Source organism: Eulemur rufifrons, chromosome 1 (genome assembly GCF_041146395.1).
Source record: "Eulemur rufifrons isolate Redbay chromosome 1, OSU_ERuf_1, whole genome shotgun sequence".
Classification (NCBI taxonomy): domain Eukaryota; kingdom Metazoa; phylum Chordata; class Mammalia; order Primates; family Lemuridae; genus Eulemur; species Eulemur rufifrons.
The window spans coordinates 10276202-10295236 of record NC_090983.1 but is presented as its reverse complement, the minus strand read 5'-3'; the positions used below and the strand labels follow the sequence as shown (position 1 = coordinate 10295236).

Sequence of the window (19035 nt, the reverse complement as noted above, 5' to 3'; positions counted from 1 at the left end):
TCAATCAATATGGTTTATTTACTATAGTGTAACGATGACTAGCACAAAACAGTCAATGGTTCAAAAATTAAGAGGAGAGAGAGATCACTGTGATTTCTCCTGGTTAGAGAGCATTTAAAGTTGACGTGAGATTAAAGCATGGGCCTGGAGGGTGGAAAGTGGGGCGGAGTGGGGGTGACGCCGGGGCAGGGACTCCGGCAGCTCAGTATTTCAAGGCATGAAGGCGTCAAGCATGCGCAGGGGCCAATCTCTCCAGTGAGCATTTCCTGTTGAGAAACAGAAGTGGGTGGGGTCAGGACATTCTGTGGCGTTTAAGTTCCCCCCGTAGGACTCAGTTGCCACTAAGGGTTTGTGAACGGACAAGTGGAACAGGGAAAGTGCTACTTTACATATAGGATTGCTCTGGCAGAGAGAAGGGGTCAGAGGGTTTGGAGGTGAGAAGAAACAGGAGGCAAGGAGATTAGGTAGGAGGCAGATACCATAGTACACTCGTGAGACAATGGAAACTTCATCTGGGATAGTGATAGAAGGAACAGAGGAATTTTATAAAAATTTGATGCACTTAGAGTAGAAATTTTATACTACAGTTTTTAAAAACTTTTTATCTAAGTTGCTAAGGCCATTATATCTTTTTAAAATGTAATACTCTTTCAAAACACATTAATTGTGATGGCACAATTAAACTTAATTGGTACATTAAAATGATTAAATATTCCAACTAAATTATAGAAAATTTAACTGTGATCTATGCATTTTTACATTATAATTATAATACCTTATACCAGCTTGTGGAAGATATTTTACTGAAATTATAAATGACACTGTTTTACTTCTAGTATAATTTCTACTTTCATTGCAATGCTATTTAAAGGGTATTCTGTATAATATAATACCATATCCTTTCACAGTCTATTCAACGGACATGATATTTTTGGGTGTCTATCTGAGAACAAGGTTTTCTGTGGGTGGAAAGGTGAAGAATACTTTTTGGCCCTTCAGTTGGATTCTACCAAGAGCCCCTGATGAAAATCTCCCTTGTCCAATTAGATAGTTGTCTCAGTCTGATGATTTATGCATGTGCTAAAGCAGCGTTTTCATTGCACTTAGGGGGCATTGGGGTTTCAGCAGAGTGAGTTCAAGACAGACACCGAAAATAAGAGGGGGTGTGTGTGTGTGTGTGTGTGTGTATGACAGCGAGAGAGAACTTCAACCAGTTTAGTGTTTATCTATTCTATACATTAGAGCAGGAATAAGCTTTGATTCAACAAAGTAATTCTAAAAAAACTTTGACATTAGTAATATCTTTTATAACGTTGTGTCATATGGATATGGAGAACAGTTTGGGACAGAACAGAAATTGGTGAACAGCAGCAACTCAAGACTAGTGTGTTTGAGGGTCAGGGAGGATGGGAAAATGGAGTGAGCGAAGTGATAAAGGGCTCACAGGGCTTTGAGCTTGTCTGGAGCAGAAGTGGAAAGACATCAGCAGCTGGTAGGGAATGCCCTAGACTGGACGCCCAGGGAGGAAGCCAGCTCAGAGACTCTGGGTGGCAAACTAGCGTTGAGTGTGAGGAAGCATTGGGAGGGGGGTGGGTGTCTGCCTGGACAAGCTGCCCTGGAGCAGGGACAGAAAGGCCTTGCCTTCCTGTAGTCTGAGAGACCACAGAAACACCACGGAAGTGTGGGTGTCCCGGGAACAAAGGAGGGGAGCAAGGTGTCCGTGTTAGTCTGCACAAATTCTGTACCTGTGCTGGGCTCTTATGTAACTTGCTTTAGCATCTGTGTTTTGGGTCTTAAGCCCCCTTACACTTTTGAACAATGACGTTTTACTGTAAGTGATGACCCCACAGAGGGAACATCTTATGGAGTTGCTGTAAAGGGCCAGGGGTAAAAGAGAAGGTTTTAGTTCCAAGATCAAAGGCCACGCAGGCTGATCCACTCTTCCTTGTTGGGTGTTGTGGGTTGATGTGAGAAGACTCTTCTTTGACAGTGACCGAAGTCTTTACCATACCTCCTCTCTAAACCCTCGTGCCACTGGAATAGCGCAGGCATGATTTTCTCAAGAAGACACTCGCCGTCTAACTTCTCAAAACCTGATTAGCCATAGGGTTAACTGGATTTATTTTTCATTTTCCATTTACATTCAGTGTTATCCTTAATACTGAAAATTATATGTACAAATTGATACCATTCAGAAATTAGACCTTTATTTTATTATCCACTGAACAAATACAGGATTGTTTATAGCTTTAAAAGTAAAGTAAATGTCTAAGTAGATAGAGATCCATATATTGATATCTTTTGTCTTAGTTCAGTGTCTTATATAATATGGTTGATTTTTTTTTTATAATCCACATTTTTTTTTAAATATTAGGGACAAAATTGCCACTGGGTCCTTTGATAAGACTTGTAAACTATGGAGTGTGGAAACAGGAAAATGTTACCATACCTTTAGGGGCCATACAGCAGAAATAGTGAGTATATTTAATAATTTATTATATATTTTATGTTGTTTCTTTTTAGGATTCTATTTAGTTCTACCTTTATAATTAATTTTCAAATTCTACTCCAGCAATTTCAGTCTGCGTATATTTTCAATGGTGGTGTTGATAAAATTTAAAAACTACTCTAGTTTTTATATCTTGCAAATACTGACAAACCATCGTATCCTGCATGATTAAATAGATATGTAATATGATGAATATTAATATAAGAATATAGTACCCATTTTTTTTCTTTTCCATTGAATTGTTTTTAATGTGCTGACTTAATGAGGGTCATTGAAGTTATTGAAATAGCTTTTAAAATAACTTTTTAAATATTATGTGAAATAGTTAGGCTAATTGTTTTCCGGATATCATTAGAACTCAAATTTGCGTGAATAGTCTGATGCTCTAAACAGCTTTCACTGCTGGAAAGCCCTTGCCTGGGCCAATCCTGTGTTACGTCTTAGAACAATTGGTGAGATAATTGGCACCCTGGAGAACAAGTGATAGCTCTTAAAAATAAACAGGCTGTGCTCCTAATAATTGACAGTGCTTTATGTTGCTTTAATCAAAGATGGAAATAAGGAAAAATTTATCTGCATTTAAAGAATTCCAAGGTTATGTTCCGACCTGTCGATGGGGACACCCCTCCCCTCCCTTTATGGTCTTCATCAGGTAGAACATGCTTAACTCACTTCACTTGTCATGCATTTAAGTCACCCTTAAGTAGATAATACCAACGAGGGATCCATAAATAGAAGCTCTCCACTTTACTAATGTGCTAGTGGGGTAAAAATAATGAGACTTCTAAGGGTCAAAGAAAGAAAAAGCTAAAGCAGAGAAAAAAATGTAACCACCTCTCCCCATAATTGGCAGTAGGGAAATACAGCTCAGTACCTTTTGAATTGAAAAGAGACATAAAAGGAACGTGCTAATAACTATTATTAGATGAAGATGGGAAATTGATAACAGAGTCACAGGCCTTTTAACCTCAATGTTCACTAGAAAAAAAAGAAACCTGCTGTGAACCAGAAAAAAGCAAACAGGAAGCTATTGGGGTGGAGGGAGGCGAAACAAGCCACAGTGGTGACAGCCGTTGTGAAAAGGTGGTGACAGCCACAGTGCCAGCAGTGTCCTAGTTCCCAGGCCCATGTCTGCCCCTGGAACTTAGGAACAAGACACTTGGGAACAGACTGCAGGATGCCTGGAAATGTTTCTGGAGGATAAGGAAGGTGCCCGAAGGTGGGAAAGGGTCCTTTTTTCTGCTAATTTATATACACCTCAGAGAGAACAAGAACAAAAACAGGCTGCTTATTTTAGGAGTAAAATTTATTTATAGTCATCCTAAAAACTAATGGTACGTTCATCCATCAGGAACTCATGCTATGTGCAAGGTACTTTGCTAGATACTGGGGATACTGCAGTGAACAATTATAAGACCCCTTGATGGCACTTACTGGTCGAGAGGCAGTGTCCTAAGCCCTGTACACACACAGGTGTTAGCTTAGTTGTGCCCATAATGACCCTAAGAAGTAGGTAGTTCTCCATTTTACAGATTAAGGTACTGAGGCATAGAGAGCTTAAAAAACTTGGCCAAGGTTAGAGAAAAACACAATTTCTGTCTTAGAGTGTGGCCATTTTTCCACGCTCCCTTAGAATTTTGGAAATCCTTTCCTTATGTATAATTCCCAGGAAGACATTCATATTTCTCACAGTCAACAACATTCACTCAATACATGTTTACTAAACATTGACAATTTCTGAAGCCCTGGCCTACGTGCTTGGGGTACCCCCTAGAATCAGACGCAGTTCTAGCTCTCCAGGAATTTTGCAGTTTAGTAGAAGTAAAAGCATCAGTGAGTAAGTTCAGAGGTGTGTTGTAAGTGTGCCAGAAGTGGGCAGGGAGTTCAATGAGGGCACAGAGAGGAGCAGTGAAGTCCCCTTGGCCAGGGAGAGGTGTTCGGGAAGGACTTCCCAGAGAGGTGGCGTGTGCATTCCAGGCAGAGGGAGCAGCACTGGCAAATGCTCAGAGGAGGCGTGCAACGGTGGTGCGCTCTTGAGAACTCAGGAGGCTCTGTGCGATCAGCGCAGAACTCCCCGACCTTCCCTGTGATGCACAGAATATGCTAGTGTGGACATGGGGCATTGAGAGAGCTGCCTGCTGCACATGGCCAGAGGCCATGGGCAAGGACCCCTGGTGCTGCCCAGCTGCCTGGCTTAAGAGCATCAGTGCCTTGGCACACCCATAACCCATTCAAAGTCAGGTCCCAGGCTGTGAGTAATTAAAGAGGGAGAGGCAGGCAAAGGCCATACTGTAGATTTATAGAGGGTGCTATATGCCATGCTAAGGAATTGGACTTTATTTTGTAGGCAACGCCACACTGTTGAGAATTTTTAGCCAGGGGGTGGTATGATCAATTTTGCTCTTTGGGAAGATTATTTTTGTTGCACTGTGAAGGAGAAATGGGAAGTAGGTAAGATCAGAAATACGGGCCAGTTGGGACTCTTGCTGCAGTCTAAGTGATAAGGGACGAAGGCTTATTATAATGCAGATGAGGAGAATGTGAGAGATGTTAAGGGAGTAGAGGAAGTAGGACTTGGTTACCAGGTAGATATGAGGCACGAGGGAAAAGAGAACCCAAGACCATTCCCTGATTTTGTGCTTGGGTGACTGGCAGTGCCATTCGCCAATTCTGTGCATGAAAGAGAAGGAGCGGGTTTGCGTTCATATGACCCTCGTGTCTTAGACAGATTGATATAAGCTGTCTGTGTGCTATGCAGACAGAGGCACCCACTTGGCAGTGGGCTCTTTGGAGCTGGAACTGAGCAGCGAGGTCTGGGAAGGAGACATGCGTGTGTAAGTTGCCGACATTTGGATAGCAGCAGAAACCAATGATTGAAATTGCCCAAAGGAAAAGGCAGAGTATGGAGGGGAGACTGACAGACTTTTGGGAAAATAAAGAAGAGAAACCTTCAGTTGATACAAAAAGAAAAATAAAAACATGAAAAAGAGAATAAAAGCAGAGAACTGTCAAAGCTGCCAAGAAGAAACAAACTATGGAGAACAAAGGAGTCAACACCATAGTTGTTGCCAAGTTACATGGGGTGGCTGACCAGGCCTCTTGGATTGGACATTTAGCCACGGTGGTTTCAGTAGAGTTGAGGAGTGAGTGGAAGATGGGCAAAAAGCAATAGTAGACTGTTTTCCCAAGGAATTTGGTTGTAAAGGTAAAAAATGGTAGTTAAAAGGGGCATATAGAGTCAGGGAGGATTTGTGTCTATGTGGGAGAAACTCAGGGATATTTATAGGCAGCCAGGAAAGATCTAGGCTACAGGGAAGGCAGAGTTAGCGAGCACATCTCCCCAGGAGTGCAGGGAAGGGGGTTTTAGTGTGTGGGAAGGGACCCCTCTGCATCTGAGACTGAAGGGGAGGAAAGGAAGGTCCAGGTGAGGAAGTTCCTACTGACAGGTGAGTTTATCCGGGAAGTAGTAGGAAGCCAGGTTATCTGCTGAGAGGGGGTGAGGATGGAAGTAGGGGCAAGAGCAGGGAATGGGAGAATGTATTGAGCCTGAGGCATCTTAAAGTAGGGAATGGTGCTCAGGACTCCACTGAGCACAGAGGCATGAACGAGCAACACCAGTCATCTTCTGTGTAGTTTTCTTAAGCTACCTTGGCTAAGTGATGAGACAGGGAAGGCAGATGATTGGATCAAATCCTGGCTTGATACAAGTTAATATCAGGAATTTGTATGGGTGGCATATCTGAGATCAGGAACTAAGCATGTCGAGGATGCTGGCAGAGTGATGCTTCTGTGGTGTCAGTCGAAGGAGGGGTGCTGGGCCAGGAGAAAAGACGGGGGTCTCCATGAGATGGAAGATATTCTGGGGGAGGGGAGTGGGAAGGAAAGTCTCAGGAGATTATAACCGGAGATTGATGAATTGGTGGTGAATCTTTCAGAGAAGGTGATGTCAAGGTCTAGGGTGTGACCGTGGGAGTGATTACTGAAAGGAGCCCAGGGGCATGGGTCTGGGGACACTGGACAGACTGTCCATGTGAAGGCCACCCAGGGCTTGGCATTGAGACTGTGAGCCAGTAGCCAAAGTCTTTGATGAGTGTGTGTGGGGGGTGTGATTGGGAGGACTGACGACAGCAGTAGTCAGGGAGGACGAGAGCCAGATGGCGTGAAGCTCATAGGAGATGGGTTTTACTTTTGTTCTTGTTCTTCTGTGTCTGGGGGTGGTGGCGGGGGCCAGTGCTCCCCCAGCCTGAGCTGGGTGACGTGGGAGGACAGCAGCCTCTTTTCAAGAGGATTCAACCTGAGCATCGCAGGTTACTCACATTTGTAGTTTTGTTGTGTACTTGTACAAAGAATTAAACTGAATCTGCTAAGGTGATCACATCTTGAAGCTTTTCCATATACAATTAACAATTTGAAACTCTCATCCTAAAATTTCTTCCACTTCATTTAATGTAGGTGTGTTTATCATTTAACCCTCAAAGCACGTTGGTGGCTACTGGAAGTATGGACACAACAGCCAAACTGTGGAACATTCAGAATGGAGAGGAGGTGTTCACTTTAACAGTATGTTAATAATGTTAACAAGCCTATCATTTATGTTCATTTTTGTTTGCATTTTTGCTACAAAATGAGCTCTAAATTAGATGTTTTGGAGCTATAATTCATAAATGAATTTTTCTAATTATTTGTATTATTAAAAATATAATTATGTTAGTTTACTAAAATAATTGGGGAAATGGGGATATATGTAGTCCAAGCAGGATTCCTTTATCATATTCCTGAATCTATTGCAGAGCCGTGTTTCTTCCCATTGTCCCACATAGTTTGATTCTTCCGCACTAGACTGTAACCAGGTGAAAGTTTATTACTCTATTTCATCTCAAATTATCTTAAGAATTTTCTTTTTAAATGTAATTAATTTTACTTTATACATTGTTTTCTTTTGCACATCATCTCTTTTTAGCACATGAAGTACACAGCTCTTTTTGGTGTTTCCAATATAAGGTGAAAGCAGCCCCCTAATGTCCCCCAAACATCCCCTCTTCCTTTTTCTTTTCTTTTCTTTGTAGTGTGAATTAATTTGATCTATTCTGTATTCTTTTTGTAAATTTCAGAATGTTATGGGGGTTCAAATGTTTAGGTTACTTATATTGCCTTTGCCCCTCCCAAGTCAGAGCTTCAAGCGTGTCCATCCCCCAGACGGTGCGCACCACACCCATTAGGTGTGAATATACCCGTCCCCTCCATCCCTCTCCCACCTGCCTGACACCTGATGAATGTTATACCATATGTGCACATAAGTGTTGATCAATCAATACCAATTTGATGGTGAGTACATGTGGTACTTGTTTTTCCATTCTTGTGATACTTCACTTAGTAGAATGGGCTCCAGCTCCATCCAGGATAATACAAGAGGTGCTAGATCACTATTGTTTTTTGTGGCTGAGTTGAACTCCATGGTATACATATACCACATTTCATTAATCCACTCATGTATTGATGGTCACTTGGGTTGTTTCCACATCTTTGCGATTGTGAATTGTGCTGGTATAAACATTCTAGTGCAGATGTCTTTTTTATAGAATGTCTTTTTTTCCTTTGGGTAGATGCCCAGTAATGGGATTGCTAGATCAAATAAATGGTAGTTTTACTTGTAGCTCTTTGAGGTATCTCCGTATTACTTTCCATAGAGATTGTACTAGTTTGCAGTCCTAAAACAGCATTAATGAATTAAAGTGAATTGGCTTTAAGTGTGTAAGTCAATGATTTTTAGGAAACTTACAGAATTATGCAGCCATCTCCAAAATCTAGTTTCAGAACATTTCCAACACCCCAGAAGAAACCTGGTGCCTATTTGCGGACACTCCCCAGCCCCACCCCACAGCCACTGAGCTCCTGTCCTAGAGCATGGCCTTCTCCAGCACCTCCTGTTAGACTTTGGTACGGTATACTCGCAGAAGTTGTTTCATCTACAGGTATACAGGTCAATATCTGCTCTTTTTCTAGGGACATTCTGCTGAAATCATCTCCTTGTCATTTGACACCTCAGGAGACAGAATCATCACGGGGTCTTTTGATCATACGGTTGTAGTGTGGAATGCTGATACCGGAAGGTAATTCTTAATTCTGAAGAATTTTCTTAACATGGATTGGGGGTTAAGAAGACATTCTATTATTTTTTAGTTTAATCTTATATCTATTAATTGTGCTTTGGATTCCATAGGAATGGGATACATTAAAAACATAAATTAATTCATTCTTTAATGATATTTCTGATCTACAAAATGTGTACTTTCTCAGCATTCTGAGCAAATAATGCCAATCAGCAAGACAAAGGAGAATGTTAGCAGCCACCTGGTTATATAGCTATTATTTATTCCATGTACTATATAATCAAATTTCAGCGGCTTCTCATTACGGTAGGCATGAATACCATGAATAAATAAAACTCATAGTTAATTTCCCAAATTTAATTTAGTCCAAGAACTTCAATTTCCTTCCTAATGATTTTTGGTCCTAGTTGCTAAGAAGTTAACTAAATTAGCATATTTGTGTTGGAAAACTCCACTTGTGGATTTGCCTGCATTTTGATGGAAGGGCTAATTATCAGGGGCACTGACCGAGATATGTGGGAGAAGGAAGGGCCTTCCCATCGTTTCACTTGTAGTTTCTGAACGACCAAAGGTCCACTCACGTGATATGACAATATTTCTAGAATTTTAGACTGGCTTTACTATTTGTTACCCATTCCTTTTTGAAGTGTTGCCTTAAGTAATGTTATATTGACTGTTTAAAATTTAAGTACCTTTTTGTTGAAATGAAATTATTAGTAGCTTTGAGCTGTAGCAGATCCCTTTTTGTTTTGTCATCAGATATATTATTTTGTGAGGAGCAAAATTTAGATTAATTTACACAGATGGGCTCGGCCTCATTAGTTGTGTGCATATACTAAAGTAAGAATTCTTTCACTAGTTTCTATTATTTCCATTTTGTAGGAAGGTGTATACTTTAATTGGTCATTGTGCTGAGATTAGCAGTGCCTTATTCAATTGGGATTGCTCTCTAATATTAACTGGCTCTATGGACAAAACCTGCATGGTGAGCTCGAGAAACATCTTTGCTTTATGTTGTGTCTATGGTCTTTACTGTGTCATATATTCGTTGTAACATTAACACATTTCAAAGTGATTAAGGTATTAAATTTATAAATAATAATTGGTAATATTTTTATTTCGAGTTTTAGATTTTCCAAGTTTGAAGAAATTATGAGATAGCAAAGCACTTTTAAGTGCTTCAAATGTATTAACGATTTTAATTAAAAAGACAGATTATTTTTGTTTAACGTTCTACTATTCATTTATTAAACTTTGGTTAGAGAAACCCTTGAGGAGCCTCAAATACAGTGTCTACCCTGCCCCTAGTTTTTGCACTTTAAAAACTATTTACTAAGAGTGTATACTCTGGAATTATCATTTGCTTATATACCAAATGTATTATAACCTTACCATGTACTTTTCATTTTCTGGCATTGTAGTTTTAGATCAAGCTCCTTATCATTTGATGTCCTTCCTATAAAAAGAGGACACATCCACTCCAACCAGTAAAACATACACTTTGAGAGAATTTTTTTCTTTTCTTAATGTAGTGGCAGATTCTAAATGTGCGATGTTGGTCTTCTCTGTGACCAAAGTGTGCCTTGCTAGAGGAGTTGACTGTGGTCTCTGGTAATGAATCAAGATAAGACGGAACCTTCGAGAATTATACAAGCAATGGATACAGCATGTTTTTTTAGCCAGCCATAAGTATGTCATGAAGATTACTGGCCTTCATCATACTTTACATAGAAAATCATAGGGTTTTTTTTTGTTTTTTGTTTGTTTGTTTTAAAATTGCAGCTATGGGATGCTACAAATGGAAAATGTATGGCAACTTTAACAGGACATGATGATGAAATACTAGACAGCTGCTTTGATTATGCTGGAAAGCTTATTGCCACTGCTTCAGCAGATGGTAGGTAATCTGTTCAACATTTAATTTATAGAGGGATTTGTGCTTTGCTTGGTACACATGCATGATTCTTCACTATGCTTCATCTCCCTGATGACCAGATATGATGGAAACTGTGCCTCATCTCTACGGTGACCATATATGTCACTATAGTGTGTCCATATCAGATTCTTGATAACCATGTGTGATGTTATACAAAGTCTGTGTCACCTTCTTGGTAACCATTTATAAATATATATATGGGTTTTTTTGTCATCTCCTTAATAACTACCATTGACCTTCAAATAATGTAGGGGGCTTAGGGAAATGAACCCCCCATGCAGTCAAAAGTCTGCATATACATTTTGACTCCCCCAAAACTTAACTACTAATAGCCTACTGTTGACTAGGATGCCTCACTGATAACATAAGTAATCAATTAACATATATTTTGTATTTTATTAAATACATGTATCATATACTATATTCTTACAATAAAGTAAGCCAGAGCAAGAAGATATTATTAAGAAAATCATAAGGAAGAAAGAATATGTTAGCTGTTCATTAAGTGGAAGTGAATCATCATAAAGGCCTTCATCCTTGTCATCTTGATGTTAAGTAGTCTAAGGAGGAGGAGGAGGGTAGGAGGAGTTGGTCTTGCTCTCTGCAGGGTGGGAGAATCAGAAGAAAATCCACGTATTAGTGAACCTCCACAGCTCACACCCATGTTGTTCAAAAGTCAACTGTCATGTATGGTACTATCCTATCTTGGCCTTATCAACTTGACTGCCATTAATGATGCCATAATCTCCTTTATAACTCCATGTCCTGCTCCACTGTGTCTCCCAAATCTTTGTGATAAACATACATGATGCTATGCTATGCATCATCTTTTCAATTACCACTTATGATTCTATACCATGTCTGTGTCATCTTATTGATAACTGTATATGGTGCTAAACTAGGTGTGCCTCAATTCTATGAAGGTCACATGTGATGCTACACCACCTCTATCATCTCCCTGTTGACCATGTGTGACATTATATTGTGTCTGTCTCATCCCCTCAAGGACCATGTATTATTCTGTTATACATTGTATCATCATCTCCTTGAAAGTCATGTATTATGCTACACTGTTTTCATTTACTCCTTTAAAACCATGTTTGATGCTAAGCAATACCTACATCATATCCTTGATAACTACTTATGACACTATAGTGTCTGTGTTATCTCTTTGATGACAATGCATGGTACTATTCTATGTCTATGCCATATTCTGATCACCAAATAAGAGACTGCGTTATGTATTTGCCATTTCCCTGATGACCAGGTAGGTGCAACACTGTCTGCATTGTCTTGTTGATTACTATGGGTTGTAATACACTATACTTGCATCATCTTAAAGACCATATATGATGTTATGCTATATCTGATTGCCACTTATGACGTATACTATGTCAGCATCGTATTCTTTATAGTCATGTATGAGTCATCTTGTTGACAAATACATATTATGCTACATTGTGTCTGTGTCATCTCATTGAAAGCCACATGCAATGCTATATGATGTCTGTATCGTCTCATTGACAACTGTCTGTATTGATGTATTATGTGTACATCATGTCCTGGATAACATTAATGAAATTAAACAACAATTCATCTCCATGACAACCATGTATGATGTTACACTATGTATCATCTCTTGACAACCACATATGATGATTCATTATGTCTGTGCTTTTTCCCTGACAAGTATTTATGATGCTATCCTTTATGTGCAGCATATTCCTGACAAACATGTGTTAACACTACCCAATTTCTATGTTACCTCCCTGACCACTCCCTGTTCGACACAATACTATCTCTACGCCATGTCCTTGATAACCATGTGATACTGTACTATGTTTGCATCATGTATCTCCTTGGCAAGCATATATGATACTACACTAAGCCTACATCATCTCATGACATCACACACCATGTGTGATGCTGATTTGTGAGTCATCACTTTGATAACACAGTATGATTCAGTGCTATATGTCATCTTCCTGAAGACCACAGATAATGTTACATGACATTTGTATTATGTACCTGGTGACCATGTATGAAACTACACCAAGTCTATGTTATTCCTCGATGACCATGTATGATACTCTATTGTGTCTATGTTATATATCTGATACTGTATTTTAATTTACATTTTGTCATCCCCTTTATAATCATGTAGGATGCTATACTATATCTTTATTCAATTATTTATAACCACGTATGATACTATCCCATGTCTGAGTAATTTCTTAGAAATCTATGTATGATGCTATAATATTTCTACTTCATCTCCCTAATGGACATGTCTGCAGGGCTCAGTATGTCAGCATCCTCTCCTTTAGAAAAGTGTATGATTCTACATTATATCTGGATCATTTCTTTGAAATCTGCTTATGACACTGTACTGTGTTATATTATATCCTTGAAAACTATATATGATGCTATATTATGCATCATCTTCACTCTGAGCATGTCTGATACTACACCGTCTATGTGACAGCTTGATAACCTTGTGTGATGATACAGTATATTATCTCATTGACTTCCATTTATGATGCTGCAGTATGCTCACATCATCTCCCTGACAACCATCTATGATGCTCATATTTGTCAGGATTCTCCAGAAAAACAGAACCAATAGGATATATAAAGATATACAAGGAGGGATTTATTATGGGATTTGGGTCATGTGATTATGGAAGCTGAGAAATCTCACCATATGTCATCTGTAAGCTAGAGAACCAGGAAAGCCAGTGTTGGAATTCAGTCCACGTCTACATCTGGATCATCTCATTGATGATTGTGTTTGGTGCTGCACTATGTATCCTCATCCCCTTGATTCTTAACTATGTCTGTATCATCTCTTGTCAACAGCATATGACACTGTATCTAGGTCATCTCCTTGATGATCACACTATAACTGCATCATCTCCCTGATGGTTACGTTTGACTCTCAACTGTGTTTGTGTCATCTCTCTGAAGACTAAGTATGACACTAAGCTGTGTCTGTGTCATATCCCTCATGACTATGCACGACACTACCCTAGTTCCACATCATTTCTGTGATGACCATATATGCTAACATTTGATATTTCTCTGATGATCAGTGATGTTGAGTACCTTTTCACATATCTGTTGGCCATTTATAGATCTTCTTTTGAAAAATGTCTATTCAGGTCCTTTGCCCATTTTTAATTGATTTATTTGGTTTTCTATTTGTTTGTTTGGTTGGTTTTTGGGTTGTTTTTTTGCTATTGAGTCATGTGATATATATTTTGAATATTGACCCTTTATCACATATATGATTTTCAAATATATTCTCCCATTTCATAGGTCACCTTTTCACTTTGTTGATTATTTCCTTTGCTATGCAGAAGCTTTTTAGTTTTATGTAGTCTCATTTGTTTACTTTTGCTTTTTCTGCTTGTGCTTTTGGTGTCATATCCAAAAAAATCATTGCCAGACCAATGTCGAGGAACTTTTCCCCTGTATTTTCTCTAGGAATTCTGAGGTTTCAGATCTTATATTTCAATCTTTATTTCATTTTGAGTTAAGTTTTATATACAGTATAAGACAGGGGTACAATTTCTTTCCTTTGTATGTAGATAATCAGTTTTACCAGCACCATTTATTGAATAGACTTTTCTTTCCTCATTGCATGTTTTCAGTGCTCTTGTCAAAGATTAGTTGATGATATATGCATGAGTGTATTTCTGGGCTTTCTATTCTGTTCCATTGGTCTACATGTCTGTTTTTATGCCAATACTGTTTTGATTAATACAGCTTTGTAATATATCCAAGATAAGGAAACAACCTAAGTGTCCCTTGGCAGATAAATGAATAAAGAAAATCGTGTATGTGCATATATATATATAAAATACACATATATTTATATATAATAGAATAGTTTTCATCCATATAAAAGGAGGAAATGCTGCCATTTGCAGCAACATGGATGAACCTGGAGGACATTATGCTGAGTGAAATAAGCCAGATACAGAAAGACAAATATTGTATGTTGTACTTATATGTGGAATCTCATAAAGTTGAACTCATAGAAACAGGAGAGTAGGAAGATGGTGATCAGGGGTCAACAGGTAGGGAAATGGGGAGATGCTGGTCAAAGGGTATAAACATTAAGTTTTAAGAGGAAAAAGTCCTGGGGAATCTAAGGTATATGAGTGGTGATGGGTGTGCTAATTAATTTGATTGTGACAATCATTAAACAATGTATACATACATAAAATCATCATGTTGTATACCTTGAATATATGCACCCTTTATTTGTCAATTACAGATTAAAAAATAAAATGTACTCACAAAGAATCTTTGGATTAAAAAATTGTGATAGGATGGAATACTTGTGATGAACATACTTTTGAGTAGTCACATATCCTTTACGTTGTAATCAGTGATAGAATTTTGCTGGTTATTTATTTTAATTATGCCATTTCATTGTTGTCTCCCTTTTCAGAATTACATCTGCATGCTGGTTCTTTTACTCACTAGGACTTTTCAAAGGTGATCCTTTGATCATACACACAAATCTATTTTATATCCTGGAATGTAAACATCCTGAGTTCAGAGAATTTTATTTTTTTAATAACTATTTACTTTTTCCTTTTTCATATTCTCACAGATACTGGCTTTTTGGCTCTTTTTTTTTTGGATATGGGGTCTTGCTCTTGCTCTGTTGTCCAGGTTAGAGGACAGTGGCATCATCATAACTCACTGCAGCCTCAAACTCCTGGGCTCAAATTGTCCTCCTGCCCCAGCCTCCCCAGTAGCTGGGACTACAGGTGTGCACCACCATGCCTGGCTAATTTTTCTTATTTTTGTAGAGTTGAGGTGTCACTAAGTTGTCCAGGCTGGTCTTGAACTCCGAGCCTCAATCTATCCTCCCGCCTCAGCCTCCCAAAGTGCTAGGATTACATGTATGAGACACCATACCTGGCCAGATCTTGGCTTTAAAGAATCATCCCCCAACCGTAATTTGTCCACCCCTTTCATTTTAAATATCATTCACATTGATAGAATTCACTCAACAATATGTATTGAAGTACCTACTTTGCACCAGGAATTTTTTTAGGAATATGGCATATACAAGTGAGCAAAAGAGATGGGGCTATACTGTGGAGGGGAAAACAGACAATAAGAAATGCCATATATGAATATTATTTGGAATGTTAGATTACACAGAGTGTTTGATGGTATCGAATGTGAGACGTTGGTCAGCACCATGGGACAAGAAAGCAGCATGGTCAGAGGGTCAGAATGCTCAGGAATGGATGAGACTAAAACACAAGTTCAATTCTTCTAGTTTTGTTTCTCTATCATATGATATTTCCCCTAGTGTTTCTATTTTTCTTTGTTCAATAAAACTTTACTTCAAAAACATTATGTTTTTCTTTTGGCATGTCTTGTAAACCTTTTCTTATTCTGTGCTTCCTAAGAAGTCTTGATGTTTAGACCCATCTTTTTTTTTATTTATCTCTGGTCTTTGCCCCCAATTCCCTTTTTAAAATTTGGATGTCATTTAACAGTTTGTTACCTATGCAGCCTCATGTTTCTTTATATAGATCCCCTTTTTCTTCCTCATTGGATCTATTATCAAGGCTGTTTTTTTTTCTGTCTTTATGCCTATTCCTATCTTCTTTTTTTAAATTACAAAGTTACAGGCTCTGTATTTATTTCCGTGTTTTCTGAAGTTTAAAAATAGGGTTTTGTAAAATTTACAGTACTGATCTATGCAGGACGTGTCCTTTCGTGTTATTAACAAACTCTCAAGACAAGTTGGCCACTTTTCTTTAAGGGTTTTGAAATGTCCAACTAAGTAGCAAGTTATATTTTTAAAATCACATTAATTCTAAAATGTCACGTTTTATTATTTTGTCTACTTCCTCCTGAAGTTGACCTTGTCAGAAAGGTAAGTAAAAAATTATTAAAATATTTTGCTTTTCTCTAAATGCAAATCAAGTACCTAAAATTTCCTATCCTTGCTATATTTTACTTCTATATCATGCTATAATTTGAGATAAGAAAGCATCCATCATCTGGCCAGGTAAACTGTAACTTTTCTTCTGACAAAAATTTTACTACTGATAATTTTGTTTCTGTGCTTATTCAACTCCTCCATTCCTTAGTTCTAAGGAAATGCACATAAAACTACTTCCATCCATCCACCTATCCATCCATCCATCCATCCATCCATCCATCTATCCTACATCTATTTATTGTCTACTATGTGCCTGGCACTTCTGGGCACTAGTGGCACAGAGGGTATTCTATTAGCTCGTTATGCGGAAAACCACTCCAGAGCCTCTTTTTGCACATTGAGTAGTGGCTGATGCTCCTTCGTAGGAATGCCTGTGCACCTCCCACAAACTCAGACTCATACCTGGTGCAGCATTCTGGTCTTGCTGCTGATTCATCACCTCCCTCTTGAAACTTTCTTTGATTCCCCCTTTTCTCTTTAAATATTTTTTTCTTTCTAGATTCCTTTTTCCTCACTCCCTTTTCTACCTTGGAATGTATTATCTCTTCTAATAAGCCCAGGGCTAAAGAGGAGCTCCTGTTCACCCTCTTCTGCAGTGGGACCAGCTTGCATTTAAAGTATTAAGTATCTGGCTCTCACCACAGGCAAGCAGATAAACTTTGCACAGAGCTCATGTGTCAGAGGAATAGATATTTAGATAATGCAAGGTCTTTGGTCCAAAGTTCTGTATTTGAGATGAATTTTTATATATCCCCACCCCTTTCAAAAAGGAACAGCAAGAGTTTTCAGTGCAGCCACAAGAAAATGCATTGCCAAATTGGAAGGCCATGAAGGTGAAATTTCAAAGGTGAGTTGCTTTCATATTTGGAGGAGTTTATTTACTTTCCAAAAATAAACAGCATGCTTAGTATAAATAGGTCTCTATTGGAACCGAGGTACTAAGGTTTGTTCAATTATCTTATCCTTTCTAGAAATCATTTACATAAACACTTTATTTTTAAGTGTGTCCTCAAGCTCAGTATAATAAATGAGTTCTAAAACCTTTTTAAAAAGCATAAAGCAGCATTCTCCTCTACCATCATCAAAAGGTTTAGTTAGCTGAAAATACTTAACACAGCAACTTAAGGAGCTTATGAAGTGCTTTTCCTGGTTCTGGTAAACACACAAGTTGATATTTTGCAAAAATCATGCTGTGCAGCAAGTAACAAGTGTTCTGTAAATTAGATGCAATTGAGGAAGTATTTCCTGGAAATATTCAACACTTAAAGTATAAAATCATCCATTTTAAAACTGCAAAGCTGTAGCTTAGGATTTTGTATAAACTCCTCCTAAAGGATTGTTCATGGAATGGGGCCACCCAGTCAATGATTTTGGATGTATCATTAGAAAATTGTAGTGTAGCTGGGACTTGCTGGCTCTCACCTTCCAGCTCAGCCCAATTTCTTGGTCTCATATCTGAGATCAGATTTGCTCCTTCTTTGTAAAATATCAGCTTGATGGTTTCAGGTCTCTGAAAGCTCCATCTAGACCCTGGAACTGCCCATGCTATCCTCTTGCCCCTCCTGCCTTGTACCTGCCGCTGGTGGCTGTTTCCCTCTGGCTGGTCCATGCTGCTCTCCATGGCCGTGCAGCCCACACCCTCTTCATTGGCCAGGAGGGATAGGGATGGCAGGAGCGGGTGGGAAAGTGGGGTGTGGGAGGCAGGTTGAGGACAGAGCCCTGACCACGTGTCTGAGCATCTGGCTCGGCAGCTGTTGACAGGTCTGTCACATCCCCTCAAAAAGTACACATCTGCTTTCATGAACATGTGAATACAAAGAGGTCTCAAACCCTGTGTCCTTAAATTTTATGCTTGTTAAGTGGGTATATTATTTATTGAATTGCCATCTAGTGATGGCATTTCTGTGGGGTGCAAAGCTAAAATATTCATTCATTCATTTTTGCATTCAGCAAACACTTCCAGAGAGCGTCCACTGTGCTCGCATTGCACAGGCACTGACATAGTGGTATAAAACAGACATGGCCCTGCCCTCAGATCTTCAGTCATAGAGGAGGATGTGGCCCAAATTGTTGTCTTCTGATGACTAGAGAGGGATATAAGCGTGACACCCAAAGGAATGGAGGAAATGGTTCCTTTGACTGTCACTCGGACACCAATTGGCAATGCCTGGCACATGGGCGGCACCCAAGCCCATTTTCCATGGATGGAAAATGCTACACTTCGGGTAGCAACAGATGAGAATATCCTTTCTTGTTGGTCCTGATGTTCACTGATCCTATGGCACAGCTTGAAAGCCGATCTGCGTGTTTTTGATGACAAAGATGACGTTGGGATTTCGATACGAAGAAACTTGACTTGTATTTTCATCCACACCAGGGCCTTGCCTCTTTGCCCAGAAAAGGGTATTACGAGTCTTTGGAAAGAAGCTGGGTGGAAAATACTCAACTTACAAGGGGTGATTTGGTCTTTATTCTTAGAGTTGTGAGGAGCAGACACTAA

The 19035-nt window shown here is 39.1% G+C and overlaps 1 protein-coding gene across 1 annotated transcript in view; it reads left to right on the top strand.

Moving 5' to 3' along the window:
• DAW1 (dynein assembly factor with WD repeats 1) overlaps positions 1–19035 on the top strand; it is a 39647-nt gene that overhangs the window by 17788 nt on the left and 2824 nt on the right. The window contains exons 6-11 of the mRNA XM_069466406.1: positions 2375–2474; positions 6962–7069; positions 8513–8619; positions 9502–9604; positions 10402–10516; positions 17306–17382. Coding sequence (XP_069322507.1) covers positions 2375–2474; positions 6962–7069; positions 8513–8619; positions 9502–9604; positions 10402–10516; positions 17306–17382 — 610 coding nt within the window. The remainder of the gene's footprint in view (positions 1–2374; positions 2475–6961; positions 7070–8512; positions 8620–9501; positions 9605–10401; positions 10517–17305; positions 17383–19035) is intronic.